General features: G+C 37.2%; 1 protein-coding gene across 1 annotated transcript in view; it reads left to right on the top strand.

Annotated features, from left to right (window-relative positions):
- The first annotated feature begins 3,004 nt into the window (after nt 1-3,004).
- LOC145770151 (uncharacterized) overlaps nt 3,005-24,504 on the top strand; it is a 37,114-nt gene continuing 15,614 nt past the window's right edge. The window contains exons 1-8 of the mRNA XM_082581738.1: nt 3,005-3,190; nt 5,405-5,558; nt 8,809-8,908; nt 9,589-9,733; nt 10,496-10,632; nt 20,348-20,530; nt 22,734-22,824; nt 24,068-24,270. Of these exons, the coding sequence (XP_082437864.1) occupies nt 5,430-5,558; nt 8,809-8,908; nt 9,589-9,733; nt 10,496-10,632; nt 20,348-20,530; nt 22,734-22,824; nt 24,068-24,270 (988 nt within the window). The 5' untranslated portion in view covers nt 3,005-3,190; nt 5,405-5,429. The remainder of the gene's footprint in view (nt 3,191-5,404; nt 5,559-8,808; nt 8,909-9,588; nt 9,734-10,495; nt 10,633-20,347; nt 20,531-22,733; nt 22,825-24,067; nt 24,271-24,504) is intronic.

Genomic DNA, 24,504 nt, shown 5'->3' on the forward strand with positions numbered 1-24,504 from the left:
CCTCTCACAACCACCCAAATTACGTGCAGCTGGGCGATCAAAAACTAGCGGCGCAGAAAACTGTGAAGGGGGCAAAGCATTACTGCTAATGGCGGCCCCGTGACCTGTACGCTCTGGGGGAGGAGTTCGGTTGTAATTTGCAGACCTTGGCTCTACAGCCTTCGGAAGACCCTTAGCCGCGGCCCTGAGACCTCCTGAAACAGCTTGAAAACATGTGGATTGTACAGGTCCACTTACAGATTGAACAGGCGTCTGGAAAAGGTTAGGTAAATTAAACTGCGATTGATGTTCACTTCTGGAATGCCTAGAAGAGCCCTTCCTAGAGCTACGCCGGGAGCCCAACTCAGAACGATATTCAGCTAAAACTACCTCTTTACGTTGTTCGGCCCTCAACTGAGCGTCTTTGAGTGCGTACTCAGCAGCTCTAGCTTCGGCTCTCGCGGCGGCCTCAGCAGCTCTCGCTTCGGCCTCAGCTCTCGCGGCAGCCTCTGCTCGTGCGGCCTCAGCTCTCGCGTCGGCCTCAGCTCGTATGGCCTCAGCTCGTATGGCCTCAGCTCTTGCGATGGCCTCAGCAGCTCTAGCTTCTGCCTCAGCTTGGATCTGGAGCTCCTCTCGTCTTAACTGTAGGTTAATTTGTGCAACTATCCGTGACGAGCTCTCAGACATCCTAGTGCTTACATTTGAGGCGCTATCCTCAGGATGTATGTCAGCATCCAACCTATCTGAGAACTCACTTTCTTTTTGTTCAAAGTTATTTTTTAACGAGTTAAATTCGGGATCTACCCTATCACGAAGTTCTGCTAAGATTGCAGAGTTAAAAATTTTACTCAAGAGAGCATGGAAATGCCGTAATTCCTCTTCTAAAGTAGATAAGTTAGATCGAAAAATTAACAGTTCCTGCTTATCACTCAAAGAACCTAGGGCCACAGAAAGTTTCCCAATTTGAGTCAAAATATCCCGTCTAAGATGCCGGGCCTCTCGAACTGACTTAGCCTCATCGTTAATGGGTCCCTCCCCAGAATGGCCTGCCCGACCGCAAAGAACATCATCAGGCTTAAACTCAGTCGAGTCGACGGCGGTCGAGTCCCTGTCGCCACCGAGTGTAGACATATTAAATGTTAGGGCTAAATTTAACAATTAAAAAATTAAGTTACACAAACACACAAATTAAGTTATAAAAAACTTAACTGTAAAGACCGTAAAAATACAAAAAAGAATTTAAATGCACGATACCGTAGCTGTACGAGTATGAAGTCCTAAAGTCCACAAAACTTGTTTGGATTCTTCCACTTGAATCTTCAAGCACAGATGGATTGCCTTTAATCTTCTTTCTTGCCAATGAATGTCAAAGTTATTTTTCTTCTGTACCAAACTGAGAAGAAATGTCTTTAATTTTCTTTGCTTCTTTAGACTACCAACCACTAAGATCTTCTTTTATTATTTCTTTGCTTCTAAGTGCTTCTTAGCCTACCAACTAACAAACTTCGTCTTTTATTTTTTTATGGTCACAGCGGTAAACCATAATCTCTTCGTGGGAAAATTGTAACGTAAGATTCCCAAATCCGTTCGTCTGCATGCAATGACCCAAAAATAAACACACTTTCGAAACGTCTATTCAAACAGTGTATTCCAGTAAAATTAGCCCGAGGCTATCGAAAATAGGTGTAACGCCTACACCTCTAAAAAAACTGTCACTACAATACAGATTAATTGGATAAAAGACGGAACTTTTGTCCAGCTAGCAAGCACTAAGCCAACAGTTAAATGAGCGGCCAACTTTCAAGCAATCATTTTACGAATGACCAGAATAGATATCAATATCTCAAATTCACGTATGCAGTACTGTGACGCAATAATGAAAAACAATTATGAAGTCATTCAACAGGTGTTCGAGCTAGTGAACCAATGCATTCATGTTTAAACAGGCCCAAACAGGTCCAAACAGATTTAAACAGGTCTGACACAAGTCTTATTAACGCTGGTGCAATTTTGGCTCATGTTTTAGGAATTTCCATGACGTAATATTCAGTAGACTTGAACGGTTTTTATATGACGTTTGATTTGGTGAAAATTGTCGGGAACATGAGGATCCAACTCTCCTGCATCTAAATCAGCATCTTTGCCAAACTGACAGCAGCATGTTTCTCTCGTGTCTTTTTACCTGCAGCTGGAGAGCATGTGTCCTTGTCTTTGGTAAGGCGCCTAATGACAAGCCGTTGATTGCGATTGCAAACCAACGATTGCAAACCAACCAACCAACCTTGGTTTGTTGCATGAAAATGACATTAAATAATACAATATTGCTGCATATGCATATTTCTTTACGCAAAACAATATTTCCAGAGGCTGTTGGCCGGCGGGCACTTCCGCATTGTCAAATCTGGCTCGCCTTATTAAAAGTTTGGACGCCCTGATCCATGACCAGAAGTTGCTCTTCGGTCATTGCATTTTGTAATTTGGTCCAAACACAACCAGTGGGTGGCACTACTGAACACTTAGTTTCCGCTGTCCTGAGAACAGATTACGAGTGTCAATGTCAACTATTCTCCCTATCTTATATTTTTATCCCTAAAATTATTTGCTCAATGCTAGGGGATAATGCAGTTAATTATGACAGGCACTGCTTTGGACTAGAATAAATTATTGGCTAGTTTTGACACAAGAGATAAATACAGTTGATGCATTCATTTTGACATAGCCTAACTGTAGGCTACATGTTTCTTCCAAAACACAATTGCAGAGACTTTAGAAGTTTAGATACCAGCCTGTTATAGGTGTGACTTTCTGGATGCACAAAGGTCACGATCAGGCATGCCCAAACCCCATGGCAGAACATATGCTCAAGTGTGAATTTTGTTGTAACAATAGCCAGTTTTACTCTTGTAGCCTAGTTGTATGAAATATTTTTGCTTAGCAATTTCATGTAACTTATGGTAGATCAATTTATTTTTCTAAATATTTTTTCTTCTGCTTATTTTTAAATGGACTTTGGTTAAAGGTTTTTGTATGGTTTAATTAATTATAAGTGTAGCTTAATTAAATAGGATATAAGCATTTTGTAATTAGAACTTGCATTTATCAAACTGGACGAAGAAAGTGTCTGATCTACATGAATAGGCTCATTGTTTATTCATTTTGTGGATTGGTTGCATGAATAAAAAGTTGCCCTGAAACAACCAGAAGTCAATAGGTAAATTATATTGGTACTTGCTTTTACAATAGTTTTGTATTTTTTTTATTACTTGCAATGATTTATTTGTTTGATTGATTAAATCTTTATCCTCGGACTGGGAAAGCTTCTTGAAGAGCTTAATTCTGGCAGTGTCGCATATACTTGTGGAGGCTTTGAATCACTGATGCAGGCCCGGTCACCGAGATTGACAGAGTGAAGTTTCCAATTGTTGAAGTCTTGTTGCCGGGGAATTATTTCAGGATCCATTAGATGTTCTACAGTAGCTTATGTCTGTTTTGAACTGCATTTTGTGAGTTGCCTTATTACTTGATTAAACTCTGTATGACAGTCAAGATATACACATCTAAATGTATGGTACAGCTGATTGCTTATCACAGGCACTATCGTTGTTCACATTTGTATATATTTTTTCATCAAAGTAACAACAAAGACTATTTTTATGGCGCTGGTTGCCACAGTTCCGATTAGAAAGCTTTGTTTCATCACAGGTGTTGTCAAAGTTAGGGTTAGAGTTGGGTTAAAGTAAAGGTTTTGTTCTCTACTTAGGACTTTAAAATTTCCTATATTGCAAGTTTTTGTCTTTAACGACTTTGACGTTTTTTTAAATTAAGGCAGAATTCCTCATCTGGCAACTCTAGTTCCGTAAACCTAGTCATATTTTTTTCCAATCCTTGTCATGCCGATACCAGTTAAGATTTTTTTTCTTTTCTGACAATTTATAAAATAAACAGTTGGAAATCAAAAAGACATGATTTAATGTTTTATTAATGTCCAATGTTTTGGTTAATTTGACTCTATATGTCAATCAAAAGTTAACTCTTGTACACTGGTGAGCAAGAATTTTATCATATTTTTGAAGCATGAAGTGATTGTCTTTGCTGTCTTTGTTGATGTTTCCACCAGCAGTAGCAATAGTTTATCAACTAACAGTTTTGTAAAACTTGTATGATGTACAAACTACAATATCCCAATCCTGTGAGTATTAACCTTACTGTATAACAGAGATCAGTATTCACTATTCATATATATATGTTTGGTATTTGAATAAGGACCTTCTGATGATCCCCAGTATGTGGTGAAACAGGCTGTAGTGTAGAAGTTATTAGAAAATAGTAACTAAGTTTGATGTATGTATTTTTGTTGGTTCTGAATATATTGAAGTTGTTTTCACTTGTGGTATCCACAAACTTCTTATTCCTGCTTGCATTTTAAACTGATGTTTATTCTAAAAGCAGAAGTAAAACATTTTTGCACCATTTTGTACTATGGTCAGAATATACATATTTGCCACTATGGTAGGCTACTCTGAAAATTGTGTAGGCCAGTCACTTAAGAACAGCTGTCTTTTTTGTAGAAGAGAGCAGTTGAACTTTCTGTAAGTTGTATTGCAAACCCAGTACCGGTATTTGACATTTTATCATGTGTCAATTATTACTATGTGACTGATGAGTCTTTATTGTTTTATGAGTTTGTGGAATTGATATGTATATAATTTTTCGGAATGGCCCGTTTCGGCTAGTCCAATTCGGCTAGTCCGATTCGGCTACTCCGATTCGGCTATTTCCCTATTCGGGTACACTCTTTCTCGGCTAGTTCCCTATTCGGCAAATTTTTAAAAATCCAACCATAATCCTTTTGTAATCCAACAAAATCCTTAAGTAAATTCAACAAACCAACCGAAAAAGACTGCAGCCGAATCGGACCAGCCGAATCGAACTAGCCAAATAGTAGCAGACCCATAATTTTGATAGCTTATGTTGATAGTGATGAGAAATCTTGGTGATACCCTGTCTATTTTATATATACCGTATACTTAATAAAATTCGCTTCATATAACCACTCTCTTTTCAATGAACTTGTTTGAGTTTTACTATTTGAAGCAGTATTGTTGAATTTGACAAAGCTGTTGTTTGCAGACGAAAGGCCACAGAGAAAAATTGTAATCTTTCAAGAATTTAATCTAAGTGTTTAATTTGGTATACAATATACATGGCATAACATAATTTTTCACGCATTGGAAACAATGCAGGCTACTTATGATGTTGTGAATTTGGTGAAAGTAAAAGTTGTGTTTAAATTATAAAAATTATCAATATTTACACATCTATATGACAGGTTTTTAGTACTATTCATTAATATTTTATATGAAAAAGGACAACCGAGAAATGTAATATTTTATTTTGTAGTTTATTAATTTATTGTTTGTTTTAGTCAACTTTCTGTTGAAAAATCTGAGATGATGCACAAAGAACCTCATGTCAATGGACATGTCCATCAAAATGTGGGAGGAACATCTCCAATTCCAGCAAATATCCATGAAAGATCGAAGAAGCTTAATGGAGTTACCTCTCCGATTCCCACTCAGGTAACATGCTCTCGATTATTGTGGTTTTTTATGGATTTTTGCACTTTTTTTGATTAATCTGATTAATTGCAAAACATGAGCGCTTGTATGCGTAAATGTTTACAGTATATGTCTGGTGTATTGAATTCTGCCATAATTACAGTTTGTGCTTTTGACTTTTTTGAAGTGACAAAAAGAATAGTTTTCTTGTTTACGATTATAATAGCTTTCTGTCTTCATTTGAAAACAGTGCAACAATGGTTTTTGGCTCTGATTGCGACTTTTTGTGCGACCATGCTGGCACAGGTGAATTTCGGCCCCCACTTTTTCCCAGCAAAGTTTAAATACAGTAGAAACCCATCTGACAAAAGTTACTTTTTGCTATCAATTTGACGTTTTTTGATGTTATAATAAAGTAAAAAGAGTAAATTGTGTTTGTTGAGGTAATTCGTAGGCTCTGGTAGTACCCATTCGTAGAACGACGTGCATTGGTTGGTTGGGCAAGTCGTGTCCAGCCAGCAAATTAATCTTTTTTGCATTATTTCAGTAGATGTTGAATTAACATGAAAAAGTCTGTTTCGTTGGCTGGTACTTAAACAAAACTTCAGGTTTATAAGGAGATCAAATTTTGACAGTTTTTGGCGATTTTCAAAATAAAAATTTCGGTTACTTTACTCTTATTCCGCGGAATATCGACGCGAGGTAGACTAAGACTAATTGACATATCTAAAAGGTCAAAAATGCTCCAGAGACTTGAATTACGCACGATTGAAGGCTGGATACGCGCCACCAGTAAACCGCAAAATGTACCTAACAACAGAAGGCCGTCACACAATGTTGCAATTTTTGCGCAGTTTGCTGCCATGGTATACCGTACAATTGTTATCAGTATAATCTAAATTTTGCTCTGAAACCGAGGCAACTTTTAGAGCATTTTTTTGCGTTGCATTTTTGATCTCAAACCTGATCGAATTTTTATTCTGAAAATGGCTTTGTCATAGTTGACATTTTATTAAAAAACTTCATTTCCTCGTATATATATCTATTATATCTTTGTGATTGGGAAACAACCCAACTTTTTAACTTCACTCTATGACAGTGGTGGGATGGCGCAACTTATAAGGCGCTCGCTTTTCAATCATGCAATCCTGGTTCGACTCCCGGCTCGAGCTAACTTTTGAAAAACACCGCTCACCTCTATCCAGGGTGTAATGAATTAGGTGGGCTTAGTTGCTAAAGGAAAGGCGGCCGAGAGAAAGGCACTGGCCACCCTACTCTCGTTAGTGCCGAAGTTTTAGTATATATGAGAACTTTATCTTCTCATCTCCCGAGGCTTAAATCAAGTATGGAACTTACCTATGATAGCACCAAAAATAATAATTCCACACCCAGGCCGAAAAAGTTATCAATTTTACATTGATTTAACGTCTGCAGACGTTGAAGCAATGTTCGTATGACGTGTTTTCCTGTCTGGGCAAGGCTCACAATTCCGAAACAACTTTTCCCCCAGCTATGATCTGTAAATTTGACGGTGAATGAAAAACTCGTTAGCGTTTTTGCTGTGTTTAAGTTTAGTTGTCGATGCATTTGTTTTCCGCGGCAAAATCTCGGGTAGCCAACCGACCAAAAAGTTATGAGATAAAGTTTTGGTTCAGTATTAATGAACAACTTTGTATAACCATCTATTTAAAATAGAATTTTATGCATGTTGATAATATCGGAGTTTGCTTTATTTGTTCATTTTACGTATTTTTCAAATTTTCTTTTTTACATGTGCTAGCTGAAGATGCTATTACTATAGCGAAATCGATTCCTAACTTAATAAATTACACTAAGAGGTTAGATTGTTGTGCAAATGCCAGCATTTGATGAATGCAAAATAGCAGTACCAACTTGTATAATATTTTTTTTTTTTATTCTGCCAGATCAGCAGAACTCAGTTTGTTTTTGCGAACTTTCCAGGGAACAAGGCGTCAGCACGAAGTGCCTAAGTTTGTTAGCTGCATATTTTTTTTCAACATTCACCAAAACTCACATCGACGTTTTTTCGTATGTGTGTGATTGTCTCTAGCGGCTAGTCAATTAATTTCGAAATGCATGCGCTGAAAACATTCTTGTTGCATTCTCTTTGTGTGTTTGTTTTTTCAAAAAAAACTCACCAGTATTTCTAAACTAAAACAGTTGTTTTGCAACACCAGACATGTCTTAAACCGCCTTCCATCCAAGCAGCGTTGATAAAAAGTATTGTTTCCGTTTCTAAAAGCTTATCAGGCTCACACTATTGTATTACTCACGTAATATCGTACGTATGTAACTTCGATTATCTTGTCTGAGCATTCTTTTACGAGTTGGTTGACCAATTTTGTTTAATATATAGCGTGTTTACTGTTACATAATGATATTAATATTTCAGTTTGACAACTAGTGGCTATGCTCTTCAATCTTCATTGTCAATTACTACTGATCTTTATTGTCAATCAACATAACGTAAGGTTGTTATTTTGTAAACAACCTTTCACGTGTCTGTTTGCTCTAAATTTGTTGCAAAACTGAAGTCATTTGCGGCATTGCTATTGTTTTCAGCACTGTAGTCGTTGCTATGAGACTTGGTCAGAAAAAGTCAGTGTGGTGTTGCATGCTACTCTACTTTACCACCCAGCTGCTGCCCACCTAACAAAATACGTGCTTTTAACGTTAATTTAACGTCTGGAGAGGTATAAAAAGGTCTGCAGATAGAAAGATTGAGTTTTTCTAGCTGGGTGACTAAACATAGCGTGTACATTCATAAAATCAACAACACTGCCGTTTTTAAAAAAAAAAAACAAGTTAGGTATTTTGTTTTTTATTTACAAAAGCAAAACTATGTTTGCTGTTTTGGGAAATGTAAACTCAAATGGGTTGAAGAATTGTCTTGGGTTCTTGTGGATTGCGTTCTGATGATACTGATGATGCGTTCTGATGATACCACTCGTCGCTGATAAAAACTTTCCAATGTTCGAAAGCACGAATTTGCGGAAAAACTTGAAAAACATGTGATTTGCAGAGATTGTTTTTCTGCCCTTTCATAGATTTATATTTTTAAGACTGAGCGAGCTAGAAATGCAGTACTAAACTTTAAATTGTAGGACGCAAAACAATTTTAAAAGCACTAACCGGACGGCGGACAAAGCCAATTTTTAAAGATTGAAGACGTTGAATCAACGTGAAAAAAGCACTGATTTTACTGACTGGGCCAGTACGTAATGCGAGTCATATTGTTTTATTAATTCAGAGACACCACTCCCACCGGTTAACAACGAACGAGTCAGATGAATCAATTGATGGCGCGTCCAATGGAGTGGCTGTGCCTGCCGGACATTCTCCTGTTACAGGTTAAAAAATAAATCATGCTAGTGTTGTAATGAGCACTGCAATTATAGTAATTGCTATATTATTTTATGGCGGGTACTTGAAAAGTCGTATTCGGTAATAAATCGCGCCAATTTTCTGTAAACATATCATTTAATTCCGATAATTGTCGAGTAGAAGATTTATTATGGATCATATTAATAACACACTTTACAGGCAAGCGTGTGATTTTTACTCTTAAAATGACTAAAGGTGTGATTTTATTGAAAACTGGCATTTTCACCGAACCAATGACCGAGTGTTAATTCCTCAACTTGTGTGTTGACTGCTTGTGTTATCATTATTCATATGTGGAGAAGTTATACGCCTTTTTATCCGAAAGTGTTTTTGGTATGCTATGCAGGTTAATAGCATAACATTGACATAGGGCATGATTTTATGGAACGTTTGGATTTTTTTAGCACAGTTGGCTAAAATTCCGATTGTGCAAACAGTTTTTGAACCATGTGGGCGGATGAAACCGGCGAAAATTAGAATTCAATGAAGCACTGCGATTTGCTTCTATTTCTTGTTCACATAATGTAAATTTTTAACCATCACACATTAGCCTGGATGCCCAAAATACTTAATTTTTATTTTGTGGTAATAACATCTCCAGTCATTTGTACTCAAAGAAAACTATTTTTTATGTTCACAATTTTAGCATTTTCAAGATCACAATCAAACGGACCAAACACCACAGCGAATTCACTCAATGTCTACAGCATGTCGCCGCGGAGTACTCAAGTCATGTATCAGTATTATAGCAACCCAAAGGGATTTTACCAAAACCAAGTTCCTTTAGTGCAGTAAGTTTTAACTAATTGAATGCATTATAAATTTGATCAAGTATTGTGCGTGCCGGTATCGGGTAGTGTGTGAAAAGTCGTAACACCTATTGAGTGGTTGATTTCAGTGGATACTTGCTTTATGCTTTCATTGGAAACAGTGGTTGAACTTATATTGCTTTTTTTTACGACTGCGTATGATGAACACGCTTTTGGCAGTGAGGTTTATCTTAATATTGTTTTATAGATTGTTGAAATGCCAAGTCGTCCATTATTATTTATGACTGAACTAGCATTGACTTTGCCGATAAAAATGTTAAAAATTGCCCGACCAATAATGACATACTTTACTTGGTCCCAGCGTGTGAACTCTTCTCAGTTTTGCATGTATTCAACATATGTAGACGTTATGAACGCTTTGGCAAAGTGTGTCAAGAGAAGATGCTCAGACCACACATTATCATCATCATCAGACCACACATAGACTGCACTAAATCATTGTCTTTGGTGCTGGCTGCACACCGCAATTATGAAAGCCCTAGTATTACATTCGAAAGGGCGCCGGTTCGACACCGCTCAAGAGCATGCGGATGTATATTTGCCAGGACACTTAAAGCATGCCTGAAGGTGGACACGAAGTTTGGCTATCTTGCCTTCCGTCCACTTAATCCAAATTTCCAACTACCAGGCGTAAGCCTAGATATGACACAATCACACACAATTGTTCTTGGTTTGTTAAATTTGATGTTGTTTTTTCATCGAATCAACGCGAATTGTTTGCAGTGCTTCCCGGAGCGTGAGTGGCCGTTACAGTACAGACGAGCATGCAAGTGCCAAGTTGCGCTATAAAAACAATGGCCGAGTGCGGACAACGAGTGAATGCTGTGGCTCACCCCCTCGTCCATCGCGCATGATAAGTGGTAAGTGCGAAAAAACAACTTGTTGATTGATATAACAAGTAATTGAAATCAGCCAAGTTCGGAAACTCGTATTATTTATTGATAAAGCTTTCGCCACCGTGAAGGCGGCTTCTTCAGAATTATTATGTTCTATATGAATAAAACACTGAAGTAGCCGCCTTAACGGTGGTGTAAAGCTTTGTCAATAAATTATACAAGTTTTCGATCATAGCTGATGTTTTTTTTAAGTCTTGTTATGTTCAATCGTTCGTTTGTATCCTAAATGAAGGATCTTTGCGTAATAAGGACATTAAATAATATGACAAATTGTTCATTTTCAATAACATCGATAAACTAGAACAGAGGTTAAGAGATATCAGCGTTTACCTCATCACTTATTATCTGACGAGATGTGCGTAAATTCTAAATACTTTTCCTCTGTGACAAGGTTCTGCCGGAGAATGCATTTTTTGTTTGGTCATGGCATTCAACTTTGCGTTGTATACACGGCCTGAACGCATCACTCCGAAATATCTCTCGCCAGTTGAAATGTATCCACAAAAAAGCACAATCTGTGCCAGGTTTGAAATGTTTGTGGTGATTCGATTTAGCATCAAACCGAGTCCAACCAGAAGCAGTAGTGAGGCCGAAAACTCTGTTGTTTACAGAGTTGTTTGGTCAATTTTTGACCTCATGAGTGACTAAATTGATTTAGTTTTCGATTGATGCTCACCTTTGCTGACTTTCCCTCACATAGCAAAATTTGTTTTCTGCAAATTATGTCAACGTCTTCTGACGTTGAAGCAATGCAAAGTGTCCACTTTTGCTGCTTGGACTTTCTGCTATTCAGGCGGTGGCACCCGGCAATAATACCAAGTTACCAACTGATGATTCACATGCTGTGTCATTACCTTTATTTGTCAAATCACTTTCTTGATGAGTGTCATTCCAGTTCAGAGGCTTCCTTTTGTTATGAGTACATAACGTTCAAATACTCAAAACGACAAAGATAGGAAAGGCCTCGGATGTTTTTCAAATATGCAACTCTGTCAAAACAGTATTTGATGACAAATTGTCACCTGAGAGCGGGCTTTCACTGCAAAAACACAGCGATCTACGTTGACGTAAATTCAACGTGAAATTACGTGTAACCGTTACTGGTTGGCTGATTGTGACTATTTTAAACGCTACACTCCAGCATCGACGTTTTATTGCTTCTTTTTCTTTACATTTTTACCCAGCTACACAATATTATATCACCTGTTGAATTGTTGTTCTGCTGTGTTCTGTACAGTTCAATAGAAAACATTATGAATCCAGGGTACCGCTTACCCAAGCTGCAAAATTCGTCTACAAAACTCATTTTTACATTAATGCAATGTAAAAATGAGTGATGTTGCTGCCTGGGCAGTGACCCAGATTTGCTTTTCCTTTTTGCATCGTTTTGACATCTAGTGCCGTTGAAACGATGCAAAAAATACATCTTTGACTTGCTGGGTTGTTTTATTTTAGAAAGCAAATATTTTCCATTTAAAGGCACAGCTCTAAACACAGAAAGGTTGAAAAAAGCTCTTCTGCTCCAAGCCATTGCGTTTTTATGGGCCCTATCAACTTTTGTTGATTAAATATTGAAAATTTCGATTCTTTTTTTTTCTATCAAAAGGAATGTTGCTATACGTAAAAAAAACGTTGAGTTTAGAAGAATTGTAGTGTATTTTGGTTAAATACACTTGAATAAGATATTTGCTTTTGTGTCAAGTACTTTAAGCAGGTTGAAGGACAGTGACGTAGTGTTCCTGTTAAGCTGGCTGTTGAAGTAATGTCTGGTTGTTTGAATATTCTGCTGAGCAGTTATGTAAAGTGTTATGGCCTTAAAGTTATGGTAAAATCAAGCTTTTAGATGTTGCTCGCGCAGAAAAGAAATAATTTCCATTTTGAAATAAAAAAACATATTGTTTTTGTACAAAAAATCATTGCCTCCGTTTTTAAACCAGTTAATGTTCAATTCGTCCAACAATGTACAATTGCCTGCTTTATCATCAACGTTTATTTCAAATCTTTCGTTGGATCAAAAACAACGTCTCAGAATAACCTAACGATAGATGTGAACATATCACAAACCTCAACAATAAAACGCCACAAATCATCCTCCATGTTGATTTACAAACAGTTTTCCAAACCAGAGTCAAATGACCTGTATTTAAAAAGCATACTGACACGTTGATAAGGTAAACAAACACGCTGTTGTGTTGCTTACCTGGGTTGCTGTTACTTGCTTGAGAATGTAGGTTGCTTTTCAGTTAATTATTTATTGATGACAAACTTGTCTAGAACTCTAGATGTCCAACCGGCCTTTTGTGGACATCATGAGCTGTTTGTGTCATAATGAGCTTTAACGGCGTTTGGGATTAATAGAGTAAATGACTGTTTGTGAGTTTATGCATTGTTGGTCATGTTGAAATTGATTTTTTACACCTTAAATCAACGTCAAGTTAGGTTGCTTCATGCAGCAATTTGTGTGAACAAACAAAATTATGTGTGCACTTATTTTTGACAATAAATCGTAAAAACTATATCACCACCGTCTCATGATTCTCATCGATATCTGCGTTTTGTGTTCTAACCGAAATCTGTTTTTGTAACATTATCTTTACAATTACGTTGCATTAACGTAACAGAAAAGTGATTAATGTGTTACGAACGTCCATCTCTGTTCAGGGCAAACTTGTTTTTCTTTAACTAACGTTAATGCATCTGTCCTTGCTTTGTGCTATCGATTGCATGTTGAACATGCTTTCGATACATAGCAAGCATAAGTTGCTTTTTTGACATCTAGCGACGTTAAAACTGTGTAAAAACGGAATATTTTGCTGCTAGGTATTGTTTAGTCAATGTCATGTCGTTTCTTTCATATAAAAAAGATATCTTCCACAAGACATGCTGGTCGCTTCCTATTGTTTATGACAAAAATGGATACTGGTAAATGAAGTGAAATCCCATCTACGTTTGACGTAATCTATTGTCTATGAAGGAAATTGATACGCCGTATGTCTCACACAAATCTTCTCAATTTCTTTTCTAGGCTTTGAATATTGGAAATATTATTATTAGACGATTTTTAAAACAAGTCATCCGCTATTAAATAGATATCATCGACTGGGAATAAGAGTTTTTGCAATTAGATTTCATTTTCCCAATTGTCAGCGTTGTCGTCAGTCTTATTAGTAACATAATGATCACAGAACTGACGCTAAGAAATCAAGACGCTATGCTTGTTTTTCAGCCATTGAAGCTGAGTCTTTATTATTTTTCGGACATTTGTGTCTACCTACTGTACATTTCCAGGGAATCTGCATACGGCTTTCTAGGCTACATACCACAATAAAGAAGTCATTTTTGGTTCGTTTGTTATTCAGTCTGTTTCTATTGTTTTATGTAGAACTATTTCAGACGTTGTTGTTTCCGGAATGGCCCGTTTCGGTGAGTCCGATTCGGTGAGTCCAATTCGGTGAATCCGATTCCCTATTCGGTGATTTTTTGATTTTTTTTTTAAATTATCGGGTACCGTAGCCTAATTATCATTGCCGTTTAAGGGTTAGAGATTAGGGTTAGGGGTCAGGAGTTAGGAACTCACCGAATCGGAATCACCGAATATTAGCAGACCCGTTGTTTCTGGCATTGTAACATTGATTTTACATTGCATATTGTTAAAATAACATGTGACCCTATTGTATTCTCAAGTACGTATAATGCAATAATACTCTTGCAAAGGAAACCGAGTTACAGGTTTCTCAATATGCATGACATGCTGCCATTGTAGCATCAAGCAACGACAGATAGTCCATTTTTATATGATGTCTTTACCAACATTTTACCAGTTGAATAACTTGTATTGAAAGATCTGTTGCAATGCACGTGTAAATAAAGCTTTACCACAAGTGCCAAGTAGCTTGTCGTTATATTAGCAGTCTGTTTACATGTTTGCGGTTGCGGATCGTCATAACTGTGTGTCAGATACGTATCAGTTCTCTGTGACTGGCCTGCGTCGAGCGTTGGCGCTGCGGTCAATTTCCATTTTGACAGCTATAATTCATGAGTAACCGGTGAACGAACAGCGTTGCTTGCATAATCTGTCCGCATTGCAATGTTTATAGCCAGTGTCGTTTTTAAAGGCTGTAAAAACCTGCATTTTTAAAGAACTTTATACAATACATGTAATGTATTGTGGTAGTCATACACATTTCACTGGTTGCTGACAACAAAAATCTCTTCTATTCACCATGATTTCACCGACATCTTTCAGCGAAGCAGAAACACAGAATGGCATTTTTTGGTTTTGTTAAAAAGTGCCTGTAAATGTGAAATACGGTGTTCAACAATGTAAGCTTTTTTCAAGCACGCTATTTCACATTAAAAGTGCAACTGCAGTGTGCGATAATAGGCCCTTGCTCGAAAAGGAACTCCACCAACTTTATGCTTTTTCTGAAAGAGAAAAATACTCAGTTTTTTTTTTCAGTTGTTTTGAGTAGGGTTTTGCTGAAGCACTGGCACATATTATAAAGCTACTAGGTTAAGCGAAATCTATTTATTATTAATGCGTTCATTGTTTACAGTGTGTTTGCTCTCCCTTCGGGGAATAATAACCTAACGATACATGACTCATGTTAGATGTTCAATTGCTCTGTTTATTCCAGCTTGTTTACATGTTCTTTCTTTCATATTTTATTCACGTCATTGCAATATCTGTGGGCTATTATTATGTGTTTCGTGCTTGCACAATGGCTGGAAGATTTCAGCAACAAAACCATTTTTAAACGTTGTAAAGGTGGTCTTATTGTCACACTGACTATTCCAACCAGCCAAAGTTACCGTTCTGCCGTTGTTTGAATGTCGCTCAAAAGATGTTTTTTCTAAAGAGTGCAGATCGTTACCTATTTGAGAGATATTTTGATAGCCTCCGTTCAAGTTGAGGGTGTTCGATTCAGAAGAATTTTAAAAACTTTAATATCGAAATTCCTTCTCTTTTTCAGGTGCAGAAACTCCATACAGAAAACTAACCGTTTTTTTACAGTGATTCAACGCTGAGTTTAACATTCAATCAATGTAAAAAAACACTTGATTTGCTGTCCGGGCAAAAACAGCCCTTTTCATTCATTTTTTTCATTTTACACTCAAACGTTAATGAAAAGAGAGGGATTTTGCCAGTTGGGTTGATACAAATCGCTTTGTTTTTCAATAGCAATAGTTTGTTTTGCAATTCGTTCGAGTCATGTATCACTTTGAGAAATTTCATTCTATCCATTTCATTTCGATCATCCCTAATTCAAGAAGCACATGCTTGAAACAGCGGGTGGACCTTTCTCGACCTTGGAGGATGTAGATGATGAAAATTTTGGTTACTACCATTGGCGTCGATCTTTTACTGAAGTAAGCCAATTCCAGGAAGGCGAGAATTTTCAACAAATTCTGAAACCCATTTCTAAAAGTTGACGATTATTTTTAGCCTAAACGATGATAATGCACTATTTGTGGACCCGCATGTCAGTCATTCGCGACTGTCGTGCAAAATGCTGCGCATTATTTAATGTGGCTGTAATTGCATAACGTTGACCGCGAACACCTTAGAAGACACACAGCCTTCTAGTTTGGCGCTGGCAATTGCCGAGGTAATAGGTAAATGCTGAAGTAGCTTCATCGCACAAAATATTAATCGCGTTGCCAAAAAAGTGCTGACGCAAATTTCGAAGATGGTGTTAATTCATTACGGAAACCCACTTAGCAAATCAACTCTTTTTACATTCAACGCCTGTAAACGTTGAATCAATGTAAACAAAAGGCTAATGTCCGTCAACAATTGGTTAACTGAGGCGAAAATACGTGTCCAGTGGCGAAAAGGAAAATTGTAACTAGTTATGTGAGCGTCGATGTCATTAAAAACAAGTGGAAAAGTGCAGCCTTGAAAGATGAAAACAATTGAGTTCAGACAAAACTAGGTCAGTGAAGTGCACGATGTGAAGATTCCCCATGACATTCTTAAAACAGAGATACTCAAAATGTGTGAAAAATCAATCGCAAAATCATTCAAGTTCTTCTTGCTGAAAAGCACAAAACCGGCAGTTTTCTTACAAAGTTGTTAATATTAACAAAAAAACGATGGGCCAAACATATCTCGCCCCCCGTATGTCTTAGACCCGAGGGAGCGCCGCCCCCTGCCCCAGCGTAATCGACGCATATGGTTACTGTGGACGCATGAAGCGTTTTCAATATTGCAAAAATGACAGCACGCTTTGACTTTAGTGTGGAAGCAAGGAACTTGATCAAAAGGGAGGAAATTGGTTTCAAATTTCCCGCCTTATGAATAGTTAGGACGGTTTCCTCAAATGGACGTTCAAACACATGGTAGCAATAGCTTCCTTAACGCAACAAACGCGGTCGCTGTGACCCAGTTAGTAAACTTCGTCCTTTTTATATTGATTTAACGTCTACAGCTGGGTTGCGAGTATTCTGCAATGCAAATTGGCGTTGGACCTACACAGCAAACCAGATAACATTTTACATTGATTTAACGTATACAGGACTGCCGCAAAAACTGCACATCACTATGTTCGTATCCCACCGACCCACCAACAAGATTACAAGAAGCATGGTAGATTTGCATATGTGCTAAGTAGGTCATGTTGATTTTCAAGCCTTCCTTTTAGCGCCTCCAGCCGTGGACGTCGCTAAATGGACATCGCTACGTCTCGTTAATTCTCACGAGCTTCGGAAAATCTTTCTCTTATAAAATAAGTTTTTATCTTCTTCGGAATCTTTCACCACTGAGCCATTGTCAAAAGAGGATTTTATCAGAATGTTTGCGGTGATGGTGTAACAGTAGCCTAGCATTAAATTACCACTCGTGGTAAACACTGCACACCGCACGTGCTGGCAATGTAGTCATAATTTTGCATAGAAACTTGCCTTATCCTAAAGTCATGTTTGAAATTTCGCAACTTTAAATGTTTTGACCAAACAAGACGTCGTTTTTTTATGCAATATCGATTCGTCTACGTTTTGTTTTGTCCCGAAATTGAAGCATAGGTAAAACAAAAATGTCTCGAAATAAAATTTTGTTTCAACGGAAATCTTCTTGTACTGGTTTCATGCCACTTTTAGTTCTTCTTCTTTTTGCTTATGAGGCAGCAATTCAGGGAACATCTTCCAATTTTTTCCATTTTTAGTTAAGTTTCTTAGTCTCCCATTTCGAGGAAGTGCCTCAGTGCCAGATTTTCTAAGACAGGGTTAGTGAACTTTCTCTACATGTGTTTCCTGAAGAAGTTTATTTTGTCTGAATACAGTTTGTTTCGAAAAACCCATAAAAGATTCACCAGCGAACACCAATTGTCAGCTTTGCACCGTTCCAACATCGCCAGACGTTGAAACGATGTCAATGGAGCAACTTTACGAGTTAGGATCTTTTTATTAAATTTCTCACTTCCAATTGAACTTTTTATGTCGTTTTTCTTGTTTTCTTTAATTTTTTTTACGACAGGTCTGTATCTAATTAGATTTAGTAGTTTGAATTGCGGTAAAAAGACAAAGGTGTTAGAGCGAGTCACAAATAACTTTACTCTTCCGTTTGCTTTCACAACGTCTGCAGACCTTGAATCAATGTTCAAAAATGTTATTTGCTGGCTAGAAAATGCCTGGTTTCTGACACCCTATTTACTTTCTGGTTATCAGTCAGACTTGGAATATTCACAAATCTTTTGCCAAGCAATCTTTTTTCAGTTGCGTGGAGGCTTTGAAAACCTGTCACTTTAAGTCATTAAAAGTTACATACGTAATTTTTTAAAGGACTAACAGCATAGAAATGATTCAGTGGAATCGACCCCTGCCAAAATGTTTTATTTATAAATTGTTTTTATTCCCAACAAAAGAATCGTAACTGCATCATGCGTTAAAGTTCATTAGATGAATAACAACAACACAAACATAAGAAATGCTAATAAAGTAATAAAATTGATTCTTTATTACTTTTTTGAAGTGCTGTATTGATAGCAATAGGTGCGCTCATATGCCTTGCGTAATGCATTTTTAATGTTTGTACGCAGTAAAAGCGCTTTTTAACAAAGCTCTTGTCAAACATATGAAACGTTAAAAATAAATATTCATGCACAGATTTTTGATTTCTTAAATTTTTATATACCTACCCGTCACTGGCACACAAACAGATAGTTAAAACACTGCTTTGGGTCGGTTGCTGAGAACCACTTTCATGGTTATTGATACTTCGGGCCATTGTGGCTTTGTTTTCTTAGCGTTTTCTGGCTTGTTGGTAGTTGTGCTTTTGTATTTCAACAAGATCTTTTACCGTCCATTTGCTGAAGTTTGTTGTGTTAAGTAACAACTTGTTTTGTTTTTCATTGACCATTGCTGGCACAACAAGTCCAAAAAACGGATTTTAAACCCAGTTTTTTTCGCTTTTAAAGTGTTTTTTTTTTTTCTAAATTCCATTAGTTGTTTCGCTTTCTCTGAAGTTTAAAATCTCAAACCTTTGCAGGTTTCAGTAAAACTATTTACGTGGATGGTAAGTTGCTTACGTCACCGTAGAATGACGCACGCAGGGTGTTGTTTTGCGTATCATCTCCAGCACAGCACACGATGAATGCAACTTAATTCCAGCGCACCAATTGAGTTAAACAATTTGCTTAAATTGAATTATGCATTACCACATTTGCCGGGCCATAGTTAGATTTACTAGTTTCAAAGGATGCGGGATCAACAAACTGGCAACTGCTTGACATGCCAGACTGACTAATCTCTGTTGTAGGGCTAACTCAAACCTACCCAGACTGCAAAAATCTGTCGTTTTTACATTGATTCAACTTTTGACGAATTTTTCTGTCTGGGTAGTTTGTGAAAGTTGCGACTTTCAGCAAAAATTTGAAGATATTTTGACTGAAATGAAGCCAAAAATCTGAATAATTTAATGTTTAATGGCATTTATTTTCTACTTTCTTTGTTGACTCGAACTTCTACAAATGCAATAACATGAACGTGTGATAGGCCTATATTTGTTCAAAACATCTTTAAAATTTATTGCTCCAATTACGCATACGTGGGTGTATCTCTGTGGCCGCAATATATTTTTTCTTGGGTGTAAGTCCACGTAGCGATTTATTATCTGTTCAAGCTGAAAAATCATCAAATTGAAAATTAACTTTAGAACAATCGTTAAACTACGAAAACGTGTTGCATGTTGGTTAATTCTACTTACTAAAATATTATAAAAAAAATTATAAATTTGCTTTGAAACGTGCATCTGTTTGATCCATGTAAAGAGAACTTGGTTTGGGATGCCAATCCAACTTTTCACTGAGTGCATTTGGATTGTAATGCCCTAGCATTTAGTCATGCAGTTCTTCGCTCCGGTATTTCTACTGACATTTTTACTACTTTTGAAAATGACTTGGCTTAATTTGAGCACGCTTCGCTTCTGCTTGTGGTCTTGCGCTTTTTATTAGGCTTTAGACAGCAGGCAAGAAACAGCTTGATGGATTTAACTTCGATACCGATATTGTTTTACATAAAAAAAAGGAAAAAAAGAAAAAGAATCCTTTTTGCTTGATTTCTACCCCGCCAGACGTTGAAACGTTGTAAAAATTAAACTTTGTTGGCTGATTGTGCAATATTCGCTTTCGAACGCACTTCCTGCCTTATAGCTCCACAACTAAATTGTCTTTGTTTCATCCAGGCATTCCTCATACTCTTCAAAACGATGTCATGGAAGATCCAAGAAGAAGAGCGTGGTCGGAGTCCGACTCCCACAAGAAAGGCAGCATGAATATGAGCAGGATGTCAGCATTGAAGAAGCTGCGCAAAAAGCTGGGGCGCAGTGGGAGTCTTAAGAAGAAGAAAGATGACATGAATCACAATGGTAAGGCTTTCTAACTAGGAAAGAATCATTCACAATTACTGTTTTGAAACTAAGTTGAATTTAATAATGTGATTGCGTCATATGAATAATATGTCGTATGTCGACACGTTTTTCAACTAGCTTCAGTTTCTTTGTTGGGTATTCCCCCCTGGAACCGACCCAGCGAGCTAATCAGTCCTTCTATACATTGATGCAACGTCTACAAACGATTAATGTAGAGGAACTGATTTGCTAACTGAGGAACTGACAGATGGCAGACACGCTTTTTTCTGGAAATTTTTTCTTACGTTACATCAGGTTTTTGTTATAATTCAGCCTATCTTTTAAAAAAAAGTGCCTAAAACCTTTAGAAAGGGCTTTCGTGTTTTCTATGTAAGAAAACTTTTCAGTTTATACATTTTTCCATCCCAACTAGCAAAATTGGCCATTATTACATTATTTGAACATTAGCGATTTTGAAACGACGTTTAGTAAAATGGCAATATATTCGACGAATGTCCATTGTCCCATTCTTGTTTTGCTAAGGTTTTTACCATAGATCACTTAGCCCAGGGGATTTTAACCAGGGGTACGTGTACCCCTTGGGGGTACGAAGCACCTAAGCAGGGGGTACGACATGCAGTATGAAATTATACGCTATTTAGGCATATGTGTAAAGAATGCGTAATGACTAAATGAAAGACTATCTGATTGAAAAAAGCAAAATGGAGTTTGATCCAATGCAGTTGGATGCCTTCTGGTGTGCACAACTCAACACATTTCCCCAGTTAGCAAAAAAGCTTTAGAAATCCTTGTGACTTTTGCGACAACCTACCTATGTGAAACTGGGTTCTCAACTCTTGTAAACATCAAAACTAAGTCGAGGAATCGTTTGGATCCATGAGATGATATTTGTGTGTTCATCTCAAAGAAAGAACCTCGTTTCAAAATGATCATTGACATTGATCAACAAAATAGCGATTCGTAGATTGACTGATGAATATTGTTGAACTTACAAGACTGTTTTTAATGCATACATTCAACACGTAAGTTATAAATACACTGTGTTTAAATCCTATTATTACAATTTTATTTGCTTCCGTTGGTCATTGTAGACAGGGGCAGTGCTGGTCTTTGGGGTGTGCAAACCGTGCGATCGCACAGTGCCCGCAAATTAGGGGCCCGCAATTTACTCACAAAATTTGGGATTGTAGATCATAATCAGAAAATGCAGTGATTTTTGTCATTTCCAATGGAAAAAAATTAATTCACAAGCAAGTACCAGTATCCAAGTGCCGGTATTTTTGTTGAACATGCTCTCAGAATGCACCAAATTCAAAGCAAATTTTCAAAATTTTCTTGGGGATGCCCCCCCGACCCCCGCCTCTGGGTGTCGCTTTCGGCAAACAAGCCGTCAGGCTTCGCCCGCTGGCAGTCAAAAACCCCCTCCCTTTTCAAAATACCTAGCTACGCTACTGAATTGGATCATTGTCATTGGGGCACGCAAAGCATATTCCGCACAGGGGCCGAAATACCCTCACCGGCACTGACAGAGGGTACGAGAAAATTTAATGAAAGCTCCAAGGGTACGAGCGCTAAAAAGGTTAAGAAACACTGACTTATCCCATCTTTAGTGGGTGCAAGTTTGTCTTGAATGTAGTTCCCAAAAAGCATCACAGTTGTCTCTCCACGTGTACGTAGATGGTTAATGTCGCCTGCAATCTGTATAGGGACCAATCACAATGGTTTTATTGATTTTTCCGACAGGATAACGTCTTCCAGCGGCTTTAACTCACAATTGCTTTCAAAAGCAAATGATAAATCAACATTCCTGATGTCTTGTAAAAGACCAAGACTTTGTAAACAAACAGACGAGGCTTTTTTTGATTAAATCAGCGGTTTCAACTTATAGTCGTATATCGTCTTTATTTCGTTGTAAATGTTATCACTTGGATTAATTTTGCATGAACATTTCTTTCACCTGTACCTGCTAAACATCAGTACGTGATATTTTCATAAATAAGTAATGAGAAGTGAAGCCGAAATAACTTTGTTGTGCGTAGCATAAAAAGTGCTGTTTTATGTTGCCTAGCATTGTTTTGATGGATTTTACCGACTCTGTAGCCATTAAAACTGCACAACATTCGCTACTTTTTACCTGTAAATTTGGTTTCATTTTGTAAATAGTTTCAAGATTTGCCAGACCTAGGTTTTGTATTCGCAGAGTCTTTGAACCACTCGGTTGCAAGCATCAATTCGCTGGAGAAAGTAGAAGAAGGTCGTCAACTCTCATGCAGCAAAACGACCTCGCCAATGTATGTTTCTATCTAGTGACTGGCAAAACTAACATTTTTCCATTCAGCCAATGTCTTTGTACGTAGAATCGGTGTCCGACGTTTTTTTCGTAACAGTTGTTCGTAAAACAATTGTTCGTAAACAATTGTTCGTAAAATTAATTCTTCGTAAAACAATTCTTCATAAAGCATTTCTGCGTGCATGCAATTGAGAATTGATGTATATAGGCTACCAAGAAATGATTTACGAAGAATTGTTTTAGGGATTTAATTTTACAAACAACTGCTTACGAACAATTGTTTTACGAACAACTGTTTACGAACAATTGTTTTACGAACAATTGTTTTACGAACAATTGTTTACGAACAGTTGTTTTACGAACAATTGTTTACGAACAATTTGCCTATAACCCGTTGAATCAATGCGAAAATAATGACTTTGTCAGCTGAGTTTTTGCTGTCGAAGTATAGGTTGTTTGAACGTTATTTGATATCCATTTGTTTGCATCAATCCATTTGGAAAATGATAAGATTGACCAAAAGATGCTGTTCTATCTTGAACAATATCCCATGGAAGTGAGAAAAATTCTGGACACTACTTAAATTAACATTCCAATTGATTTTGTATTGATTTGCTCTTCTCTGCTGGCATACAAAATTATCGGCTTAATGTAATGAGACATGGGATGATTGCAAACCTTTTGAAATTTTATCGAATTTGTTGTGGCTTTTTATAGAAATTTTCATTCAGACACACTTGTAAAATAAACTAATGTGGTTTGGAAAAATCGAATTTCTCTCCGATTTCTCTCGACGCTGCTTTATTAGCTTCTACATTCAACAATAAAATCAATCACTTTGACTTACCGGTATTTTAATGTCATAAAATGCTAAAACAACATATTTAGTGAGATTCGTGCGCCGAGAAACGCATTTTGACTATCAAAAGCCATATAATTGCACAGCGTCAAGCAGTTAGCATTGGTAAACATTCACGAATTTGATTCTTTTTTAACTAATGAAGCATACTTTTTGTCAAAAAAAAAAAAACGCTTCCAAAGCGCTGGAAATTTGCACAGCATCTTTTGAGTCTTTGTGGGTACGTTGTGTTTATTTTTTCACAACCACGATTTCACTGATTTTTACTTGTCCGATTTATTGAAAATTATACATTTTTCCAGCTTTTCCAAACAGACCATTCACTACTGTGATTTCACCAATTTTTACTTATCCTTTTCATCGAAAAAAGTCGTCTTTTTTCCAGCTCTTCCAAAAGAAGCACTCTCATCGACGAATATCCCGATCTCCATTCTCTCTCCATTCACCAGGAAGATGAGACGCTGAAGCCATCAGACAGCATCTCACCCAGTAACACATCTTGCACGACCAATGATCTAGGCAACACCTCATCCAACGAATCTCTTCCCAATCACGATGCAGAACTCATCTATCAGAGGTTTCTTGAAGGTGTGTAGAAGATTTATCTCAATCAGAAAATCAATATTTTTTACAATGGATATAGAAAAGGCTGATTTTCTGCCCTGGGGTGTATTCTACTTTCTAATTCTAAAGAACTTTATTTACCGGTACTTCAAAAATGATTTGGTTTTAACACTCATGATTGCGTAGCCACTTTAGGTTTTCATCCATCTATATTTTTATGTTCATTCATGGTTGATTTAAACTGTGTATAAAGTCACC

This window comes from Aplidium turbinatum, chromosome 5 (assembly GCF_918807975.1).
Source record: "Aplidium turbinatum chromosome 5, kaAplTurb1.1, whole genome shotgun sequence".
In the NCBI taxonomy this organism is placed as follows: domain Eukaryota; kingdom Metazoa; phylum Chordata; class Ascidiacea; order Aplousobranchia; family Polyclinidae; genus Aplidium; species Aplidium turbinatum.